The sequence below is a fragment of the Arachis ipaensis genome, chromosome B10 (assembly GCF_000816755.2).
Source record: "Arachis ipaensis cultivar K30076 chromosome B10, Araip1.1, whole genome shotgun sequence".
Taxonomy (NCBI): domain Eukaryota; kingdom Viridiplantae; phylum Streptophyta; class Magnoliopsida; order Fabales; family Fabaceae; genus Arachis; species Arachis ipaensis.
Genome location: NC_029794.2, coordinates 110,464,200 through 110,475,126, shown reverse-complemented (window position 1 = coordinate 110,475,126; position 10,927 = coordinate 110,464,200). Strand labels below are relative to the sequence as shown.

At 36.8% G+C, this 10,927-nt stretch overlaps 1 protein-coding gene across 1 annotated transcript; it reads left to right on the top strand.

Moving 5' to 3' along the window:
* On the top strand, positions 3,128-9,774 carry LOC107623156 (transcription initiation factor TFIID subunit 5). Its single transcript, XM_016325320.2, has 19 exons — positions 3,128-3,582; positions 3,694-3,775; positions 3,931-4,009; positions 4,108-4,205; positions 4,299-4,355; positions 4,470-4,557; positions 4,639-4,748; positions 5,322-5,429; positions 5,572-5,723; positions 6,087-6,197; positions 6,280-6,349; positions 6,454-6,493; positions 7,164-7,328; positions 7,456-7,532; positions 8,544-8,660; positions 8,739-9,004; positions 9,132-9,227; positions 9,315-9,387; positions 9,473-9,774. Exons 1-19 carry the CDS (start codon positions 3,425-3,427, stop codon positions 9,524-9,526), a joined length of 2,001 nt encoding a protein of 666 aa, XP_016180806.1. The 5' UTR covers positions 3,128-3,424; the 3' UTR covers positions 9,527-9,774.

The following is a 10,927-nucleotide window of genomic DNA, read 5'->3' as shown; positions in this document are numbered from 1 at the left end:
TCCTCGTCGTCTCGCTTCCTTTTTCCCTGATGGTCCGACCTTTCCATGAGATATCTATCGAGCCGACCTTCTCTGGCCAACTTTTCTATCACATTTTTAAGGTCATAACAATCATTTGTTGAGTGACCATATATCTTATGGTACTCACAGTAGTGGCTGTGACTCCCTCCCTCTTTGTTTTTGATAGGTCTAGGAGGAGGTGGTCTTTCGGTATGGCAGATTTTCCTATAGACATCAACTAGGGAAACTCTTAGAGGAGTATAAGAGTGATATCTCCTAGGCCTTTTGGGGCCGACTTTCTCTTTTTTCTTGGGGACTCCTTTCTCTTTTGATGAGTGAGAGTGCCCAGGTCGCCAACTCGGTTCTCACAATCTGGCATTCTCCTCCATGTTGATGTACTTCTCAACTCTCTCTTGTACATCACTCAAGGAGGCAGGGTGCCTTTTAGATATGGACTAGGAGAAGGGACCTTCTCGAATCTCCAGGTACGCTTTATTGAACCTTTCCATGTAGTTCCGTAAAGGCTCCCCGACCTCCTGTTTTACTCCCAGGAGGCTCGGTGTGTGCTTTACTTTATCTTTCTGGATGGAGAACCACATTAAGAACTTTCGCGAGAGGTCCTCGAAGCTAGTAACGGACCTTGGAGGGAGGCTGTCAAACCACTTCATTGCTGCTTTCGACAAGGTGGTCGGGAAGGCTTTGCAGCGAGTGGCATCAGAAGCGTCAACCAGATACATCCGACTTTTGAAGTTGCTTAGATGATGCTTTGGATCCGTGGTTCCGTCATAGAAGTCCATATCAGGGCTCTTGAAGTTTCTCGAAACTTTTGCCCTCATTATGTCCTCACTGAATGGATTTTCTCCTCCCAAGGGGAAATCTTCTCGGTCATTACGGGAGTTTTGATTTTTGAGAGCGGATTCCAGCCTTAAGAGCTTTTCTTCTAACTCTTTTCGTCGCTCTATCTCATTCCTCAAGTTTTTCTTCGCCTCTCGCTATCGTTCTAACTCCTGCTCCAGTTGCCCCAGACGCCCTTGGTGGCCGTGGAATAGTCCCATAAAGTCGGTTGCATGGGTCTGTCCTTCTTTTCCGGACTCGCGCCCTTCGAAAGAATTTGCCTTTAGATCTTTTAACCCAGAGGTGCCTTCTCTGTTCTGGTTAGTCGTGCCTTGGTGAGCGGCCATGTCTGCATCATTGTTTTCGACGTCCGGATTTTCTTGCTCAGAATCGGACGCCGTATGACCATCTTCTGGTGAATTGTCCGCCATTACTGGTTGATCTCTCAGGTCCCCAGCAACGGCGCCAATGTTACGATGGGTAACCGAAGATTAATGGGCTGGACTCATGGGATTGGCGCAATCGTCTGAGGATGGAAGCCTCCGAGCAGGTCTGCGTTTGAGGGCCTCCGTCCGACTTGTATGCGTGAAAGAATGGGGGGTGGTACCTGCAAAGACACTCCGATGCCTAAGTCAGCAAGGGTGTAAGCAAGTTTAGAGAGTATTGGAACTTAGTGATACCTGAGGGGTATCAGTGTATTTATAGTGGTGAACCAATAACCACTGTTGGAGTAGTTCCACCTTTCAAGGAAGATAACTGTCCCTTTATCTTAGGAAAGTTGGGATATGGCTCCTGGAAGTGGGTGAGAGATTTTGGGGGGCGGTTACCCATTTAAATGGGTGTTATCCGCCAGCTACTCTGTACTCCCGACTTCCTTATACCAAGTCGTAGTTGGATCCAACTTCTAGAGAGAAGGTCGATGTAGAGGGAGGGACCAACCTTCTGAGTTGGGCCTTTATTTTAGACCTGGACCTTAGCATTGGGCCAAGGTATGAACATGTCCGTATCTTATTTATTATTTTTATATAAAAGCATCTTTATACGAGTAACTTATATATATATATATATATATTTAGTAATAGTTCTTTCTATTAATACTTCTATATTAATACTTATAATATAAAAGGATTAATCGTAGAAATTAGTCGTATAAATAGAATAAATAAATAGAATAGTATTGAATAGTATTCAATTTGAGAAGAGAATCTTTATAGAGGATTTCGAATAGATTCGAAATTTAATAGATTAATAAAATCTATAAATCTGAATATATTACTCCTATTGAATATTCAAATTCATTTTTCTATTACTATCTTTTTTATTTTGTGATTTTATTATTTTATTCTATAAATTTAATTATATTAAATTGATAAATTTTGAAAGTTGAATTGATTGAGAGAGAAAAAAAAAAAGGAAAAAAAACAATACAGACAAAGTCTATGTAAATTTAAATATAACATAATGTTAAATTTCTGTTCAACTTGCAGAGAATGGTGGTGAAATAATGAAACTTCATAAAGGGAGAGGAATTTAAAAGATAAAAGCTGGTTTTGAGAGAAGTGAAATTTCATCCATTCTATTATTCATTCTTAGTTTTAAGAATAGTAAAATCTCACCCATTCTATTATTCATTCTTATTTTATATATATTTACTTACACGTTTATTTTATATACAAAAAGAATAACAAAAAGAATATGCTAACAAATTATCCTAACAAATTTATCACATCACCTCAATTTTGTACCAGATTTTTCAAAATATCCATACAACATTTTTTCACATTTTTCACCAAGTTGTTACTTTATACGTCTATTATATTACTAATATCCTCCCTCAATCTAAACACTAACATCCTAAATATTTACAAATTTCAAACTGCATAATAGAAAAGAATATATTTTTTTCTCGATTTCAACTAGTGAACCGACTATTTTTCAACCAATATAAACCAATTTTTTAAAATTTATTTTATCCTAAATTTTAAATTTTAAATTTTAAAAAAATGTAAAAATTAAAAAATAATTTAAAAAATTGGATAATATTATTGATTATGTTAAAATTAATTTCTTATACGTATTTTAAATGATTTAGAATTCCATACAAAGCCCAAATTGGAGTAAGATACTTGAAGTGCAGTCCAAAAAGCTGAAGAGAACATGCAACTGACCCATTTTGGTCCACTGAGTGAAAGAATAACATTACCCTGAAAAAGCTGTGCATGTAAATTCAAATTTTTTTTAATTCTTGGGTCGAAACCTCTTAGTGAAAGCCCATTAGAAAATCGCTCGGGAACCAGAGACCGGCTGAACCGAAACCGTTCTGAGTTCTGAGTTCTGACTTTTGACCCAAAACGACGACGCCAAACCCTTGCCTCGCATTCTCATCTCCGATTCGGAAACCGCAATTCCTCTTTGTATCAACATCATCTTGTGAATGCACAGAAAATATTCTATGCTCTGAAATTGGAGAAGATTTTAACGAAGAGATTAGTTCTGGTCTGTGGAATTCGAGCGAGAGAGAGAGAGAGAGAGAGCTCAAAAGCAGTGTGTGAAGTGAAAGAGCAAAGAGGTGTTTGAATTCATTTGAAGAATGGAGGAAGATGAAATTGCAGGGTACGTGACAGCGTACCTGAAGAAGAAAGGGTTCACGCAAACGGAGAAGATCTTCCAGGAAGAATTCCAAACCAACAAGACCAATTCTTCCCCTCTCGAACCAGACATTGCCAAGCACATTCTCTCTTTCTCTCAGTACATTATTCCCCCTTCTTCGTTCTTACACTTTCAGTTTAGGAAAAAACCGGGTTTTCATCTCTCTATGTAGCGATGGAGCTAAAATCTAAGTCCACTTTAATTTTGCAGGTTGGAGAGTGGCCCTGCAAGATTTCACGATGGTTATAGCAGACTCAGATCATGGACTCACTGTTCCCTAGATTTGTACAAGGTTCTTATTTACTCTTTTTTTTTATTAAACAAAAACATTATACATTAGGCCTTTTCATTTAATTTTTTTATTGTTGAAATTCGTTTATACAAGATTATTATTTCGTTTTAGTTGCTGGCTTGTGTTTAGTTATAGTAGCGGTTTGTGAATTGCAGCATGAGTTGCTTCGTGTGCTTTATCCAGTGTTTATCCATTGCTTTATGGATCTTGTTGCAAAAGGGCATGTTCAGGAAGGTATTGAAATATCCACCTAAGTTCCAAACGGCCTGCGGCATGTGTTTTGTCATTTATGCTTCTACTTATGAGATTTTGATTGTGGTGTGTATTCTCAGCTCGGCACTTCTTCAATACCTTCCGTGAAGATCATGAAATGATGCACTTAAGGGACCTGCAAAAGTTGGAAGGTGTTCTTTCCCCCACTCATCTGGAGGTTAGTTGCTGTGTTTTAACTTGGAAGTTTCTTCAAGTTGTTCAATCTTTAGCAATCAACATTATATAATCCTTCATTGTTATTCTTACTCAGGAAATGGAATTTGCCCATTCGCTTAGGCAGAGTAAATTCAACATAAAAATATGTGAGGTAATATATCATTCTCTTGGAATTGTCTATCAGCTTATGTTCCCAGTTTCATTTTCTTATTAATACAACTATTCCTTCATCCAAACAAGTAAAATCAATTTCTTTTTTTGCTAGTATTCCTATGAGCTTCTATTGCAACATCTACACAGTACACAATCCACTACTATACTTGGTATTATCAATGAGCATATTAACTTCCAAGGTACATTTATTTATTTTAAGTTGCTTCTGCTTATTTGAATTTCTTGTTGCATGTAGTTCATTCTTCGTTGTCATAATGCAGTTACTCCTGGACAACCTAGCTCAATTGTTGATGATCCTGAGGCTGTCACCCTTAGTGGAAGCAGCCAAGATGCAGCAAACCAGATAAATCAGAAAGAAATACATTGGGGGGTGAGTCCATTAATATATATACAAAACTTTGCAAAATGGAAGTTAGAAATTATATTGCTTATGTTCTTTCAGTTACCATTGCTCTTGCTACCTTTGGTTGTAGTAGAAGTGTCTCCATGCATGAACATAAAGCTTCATTTTGCTAACAAATACTTCCATGACATATATTAGTTAAGCAAAGTTATTGTGTTGAATGTTCTATGTCTATTACATGCATATATAATGTTGATATTCCTATGTTCAATAATTAATGTTATTTTTAAAATATGTTTTAAAATCCCAGTTTTGACCATAATAGTTAATATTTTTTTAGCCCTTCACGTTGTCATTTTACTGGTCCAACGACTTGTTTGGTTTTTAAGGCATTGGATTAGTGGCGCATAGTTGGCTGAAAAAAGGGATTAAATTGTATGTACTGCCATCATAATCCTTGGTATGGGGTTAGTTTCTGTTGGCAATAATTATTGAATAATAGACCTGGCATCATTGGCATCATTCAGCGTTGATTTGTGATGTACAGTATTAAGGACTTATTCATTATCTTGTTTCAATCTCATTATCCTTATTCTGTAGTTGCTTGAAGACTCTCTGGAAGAGCGACTGGAAAAGGCTAGCTCCTTGCTTTCGGATTCTGAGAAGGGTGAAGGGGAAGCAAAAGAGGGGGAGACAGAGGAGAATAAGGTATGTGTTTTCTTAAAATGAACCTTTTGCTCTGTCTACAAAATGTATGGATACCAATTAAATTATTTCAATTACTTATATTTTTCTCAATCCACTGGTCAAATGCTTTCTCACTTTTGTTTTTGGCATGTTTCTCCTTTAGAAACGACCAGTTGAAGGAGGAAAGCAAGGTGCCTCGATCAAAAAGGTAAAGAAGGACAAGGGCGGAAGTGCAACAGGGAAAAACACCAAAGCTGAAGTTAATACTGTATCTGCAGCTCCGCGAGTTAAACCAGAACTTCCCATGCCCATAATGTATTTTTCACGTTTAAATTTTCATTAAATATGGTTATAAATTAATTATATTATGTAGATCAAAGCAGGTTCACTATGCTTTCCTGTTCATTTTTGGGATGAATTTGAGTTGGTGTTAGTATCACAATTCTAAAACACTTTAATGATATTGAAGTAAGAACAAAGCTTAAAAGGTCATTCGATAGGATTTGTACCCCTTGAAATAATTTTTCTTGGGCTGAGAAGGTTCTTTACTGTTTGATTTGTGTCATTGTTAGCTGTACAATGCAAGATGTTAGAATATTTGAAGTTACAGTTTTCAGTTACAAGCTTGTAAATTTGTGATTTAATTCCATTGAATTGTCTAATGGTGTATTCTTGCAGCCCGACTGAGGTGGAACAGTCAATCCTTGAAGATTTGAGGAACCGTGTACAACTTAGCAGTGTAGCACTGCCATCAGTTAGCTTTTATACTTTTCTAAATACGCATAATGGGTAATGTCTAATACTTGGTCAAACAATGTTATTATGTTTGGGGTTCTGTTGCTGACTACTTATATTTTGGTGAACAACTCAGTTTAAGCTGTTCATCAATATCCCATGATGGATCATTGGTTGCTGGAGGATTTTCTGATTCATCACTGAAGGTACTTTTACTTCCTATTCCATCATCTAAGAGAAGAAATCTCTATTTGTAGTTTTATCTTTACCTTATGGTTGAATTTTATGTTAATCTGGTTTGTCTCCACAGGTTTGGGATATGGCAAAGCTTGGAGAACAGACTGCCAGTTGTAAGTTTGTAGTAGCAAAATATGTTTCTAGACTAAGCCTTTACTGTTGCATTCTTTGCTTGATAAATGTAATGTGGTTAGAAAAAATGCTGATGTTCAGAGGTTATGATTTTTTGCCTTGCAATGTATCTGCTACAGTGTCTAATATATTTATATATCACACCCTGCAAACAACTATATATTAATTAAACTGAGATGTTGTGACGTAGTAGTCTCTGATATGTAATACCTTTTTAGATCTTAAAGTGTAAAACTTAGTTGAAAAAGAAAAAGCCCAAGTGGGATGAAATATTTGATACATATCAATATGAGATTCTATTTCAAAATGTTTGGGAGAAGATTTAAGGACCCTTGGATTAAATGATGTTTTTGTAATTTACATGCGAGAGTAGTTCTTCAAGCAAGGATGGTGCTGGTCAGGTCTGCCAATCTGCTTGTGGCTACTTGAGCTAAAAAACTATGCCGATTTCTGAAAACACCAAGGTCTCTAGTAAAATAAAATATATGGCAGTTGAGTTGAACTAAACAAAAATTGAGATGCTATTTGACAAAATGATCTTGATTGAAGAGAAGTTTATGCAACTCTTGTAGCATTTGTACATGACTAATTGAGTTTTATCTTCATGTTTTTCTTGCCATAATGTCCATTTGACAATGCTTCTATCATCAGCTCTTTCACAGGATGAGAATGATACATCACAAAATCCACAAATGGGGCAAAGTGGTGGCGGGAAAAGGCAGTATACATTGTTTCAAGGTCATTCAGGGCCAGTTTATGCAGCCTCTTTTAGTCCAGTTGGAGAGTTTATTCTTTCTTCCTCAGCAGACTCAACTAGTATGTAATTGATTTCATGTTCTTCCTCAATTTGTTTCTTCACTTCAGGTCGTAATGTAGGTTTCGTTTATTTTATGTTTGAATTTGAAGCTTATTCTTAGACGTGAATTTTATCTGGATTATGCAGTTCGATTATGGAGCACGACTTACAATGCTAATCTTGTTTGTTACAAAGGTCACAATTACCCTGTCTGGGATGTTCAGGTAAACAACTTGTACTTGAATGAATAAAATAAAATAAAAATTAAACAATGATATGCCATGTCTTTTTATTTTGGAAAAACTACCAAAAGTACCTATGAAGTTTACGAACATTAACAAAAATATCCATAAACTAAGGAAATTAACGCTGTACCCATGAAAGATGGGTTCCGTACGACAAAAGTATCCAAACCCTAATTTTTTGTTGATTTTTTAATAAAATTCCCAAACTACCCCCCCTCAACCTCAACTCACTTTTTCAACCTTCCATAACCCAACCTACACCTTTAAAACCTTTGCCATGAAGTCCAAAACTACTCCTACAACAGACCAGGCCGAAATCAATGGTGGGGGTGGGGGTGGAGGATCGGACCTCGACCGGTTTAGTCATAAGTTTACTGAACCCTCTTTCTGCATGCAGCAGCACCACGACCCCTCTCTCTTCTCAGGTGCGCGACGACGGTGTTCTCCTTGGCTGGGTCAGGCGTGCCACGACAACGTTCTCCTCGGCTGGGACGGGCGCGCCATGGCGACGTTCCCCTTAGGTTGGGTCACAGGCGCGCAACGAAAGTGTTGTAGTCACCTTAAGAGTGAGAGGAGGAAGCACTGAGAGGGGAGGAGATTGGCGGTGACGGGTAGGTGGGTGGCGGACGGCAATGAGGAGGTAGGAGTAGAGTTATGTGACTCTGTGAGGGTTTTTGAGAAAGGGAGAAGTGAGGAGAGAGGAAGAAGTGAGAAGAGAGGGAATGACGGTAGAATGGGGTAAGGTGGGGTAGTTTGGAAATTTATTAAAAAATTAACAAAAAATTAGGGTTTGGATACTTTTGTCGTACGGAACCCATCTTTCGTGGGTACAACGTTAATTTCCTTAGTTTAGGGGTACTTTTGTCGGCGTTCGTAAACTTCATGGGTACTTTTGGTAGTTTTTCCTTTTTTTTTTTTGTTTCATGTTAGGTCATTGCCTGCCTGTTCATTTTGATTATAGAATGCCATGTATTTCTTTTCTCTATGCAGTTTAGTCCTGTAGGGCATTATTTTGCCAGCTCTTCGCATGACAGAACTGCTAGGATTTGGTCGATGGAAAGGATACAGCCGTTAAGAATAATGGCAGGGCACTTGTCTGATGTTGATGTGAGTTATAAAGTCCAATATTTTTCAGTTATAATATGCTTTAGAAGCAAAGCTTACCCGTTTCATGATCTTATTTAGTGTGTGCAATGGCATGCCAACTGCAACTACATTGCAACTGGTTCAAGTGACAAAACAGTTCGACTATGGGATGTTCAGAGTGGGGAGTGTGTCCGAGTTTTTGTTGGTCACAGGAGTATGATCTTGTCATTGGCAATGTCTCCTGATGGACGGTATATGGCATCTGGCGATGAAGATGGCACGATCATGATGTGGGACCTCTCTAGTGGCCGCTGTCTCACACCCTTGATTGGTCACACATCATGTGTCTGGTCACTTGCTTTCAGGTGATTCCTGCCTTGATCAAAATATTTCAACTTGATCATTGTTTGGAAGGAAATTAAAGGTCTTTGAAATTTCTATATCTAACTATTTAACACCACTTATGCTATCAACTATTTTCGGATGTATCAGTTGTGAAGGTTCTGTTCTGGCATCTGGATCTGCTGATTGCAGTGTAAAATTATGGGATGTAAATACGAGCACTAAGGTTTCCAGGGCTGAAGAAAAGTAAGCCTGCTATGGTGATAACATATAATTTTCTACAATAATTTTGTCCCATTGGTAGGAATAACTGAATGACTTTTTTACCTGTAGAAGTGGGAATGCTAGCAGACTTAGATCACTGAAAACATTGCCCACCAAATCTACTCCAGTTTATGCTTTGCGGGTTAGCTCTCATATGCTTTATTACCTAGTTACATGTTTTTATCCAGTTCAATAATATAATATAATGCTTGTACTCTTGAAAGCAGTTTTCTCGAAGGAATCTTCTATTTGCAGCTGGAGCTCTTGCAAAAAATGGCTAATGCATTTCCCGAGTAGGTCTACAAATATCAGATCAAAGTGGCAGACCGAAAAAACAATGCTTACCAATTACCATATTCCCCATAAGTGCTATGTATTCAATTTTTTGTTTTGTTTTTAACTATTCCTGTAAATTTATTTCAACATACTTTCTCCACTCTGCATCAATATGCATTATGTATCGTGAATTATTCTGAATAGGAGAGTTACAAGTTTTTGTTACATGGAACTCAGTTTTCTCTTTGGTTAATTTTGGTTCTGACGATATGCATAATTGGCTGGCATAGACATTCCTCCCGGGTAATTTACATAGATAAATTAAATGAGGATTAAAATTACACAGATATCGTAAATTGAATTTGGTTATATGAATGTCTTGTTTGATCCTCTGTAAATCGAAACAACTAAATTCGATTTATGTAATACTGATAGCACATGGTAAATCGAATCCATTGAATTTGAATTATGTTAGGTACTATAGTTAAAGCTATTGAACTCGATTTACAAGAGAGGCATGTAAGGTAAATTAAATAGATTCGATTTACAAGAAAACGTCACCTATATAAATTGAAAACAATTGATTTGATTTAATGTTGGTATACTCTATATAAGTGTTAGACAAAATATAATTTTTACAAGAAAATTATAAAAAAAAAAAATTAGTTACGTGGTGATGTCTCCATATATAATATTTATATCTATTTTGAATTAAATTAGATCATTTGTAGTTGGTTATCTATTTGATTTTTGAAATTAATATCAAGCAAGAAGTGCGGGAACAGTTACGGACAATTCAAATTTTCTGCAAGTAGTGTACAAATGGTAACTGTAGGTTAGTCTATAAATAAAGTTTTAGGAGCACATTGTAGGCAGTTCAGTTCTTTTTGGAAAACACTTAGAAACCCAAAACGCTCTCAACCCCTTGGCATCACAGAGTAAAATTGGGAATCTTAAGTAATTCCTCTGAACTCAAACACTTGTACTTTATTTTTTTCCAGTTTTTATTAATAAAATTCCTCTACTTTTACGTCTTCTTCTCTTTTACGTTCATGTTTCTTCCTTCATCTTCTTTTTAATTTCCTGTTTGTTTTAATTTCTGCAATTTACTTCGCCACCGGCACCTTGCATTTATATGTTTATTTGTTACTTTTATTCCTTTTAATTTTATTTGACGTTACAATTGCAACATTGAGATACCCACATTTTCTTTTAAACATTAACAAAAATTTTAGTAAAACAAATTGGCACGCCCGGTGGGACCTTGTCAATAGATTGTATTTGTCAAAAGGAAAAGCAGGAATTTTGGATTTGCATGTGGTTGTGCAGTGGTAAGTTCGTGCGTCCAGAGTCAAGAAAATCAGCGTCAGTTGACATGTCAAATACTTCTGCATCATCTTCTTCTA

Bases quoted from the DNA above. Each gene is read 5' to 3' on its own strand.
- LOC107623156 (XM_016325320.2), top strand. From the start codon at position 3,425: ATGGAGGAAGATGAAATTGCAGGGTACGTGACAGCGTACCTGAAGAAG. The intron at 3,583-3,693 runs GTACATTATTCC...TTAATTTTGCAG, and splicing joins CACATTCTCTCTTTCTCTCA to GTTGGAGAGTGGCCCTGCAA. The intron at 4,206-4,298 runs GTTAGTTGCTGT...ATTCTTACTCAG, and splicing joins TTTCCCCCACTCATCTGGAG to GAAATGGAATTTGCCCATTC.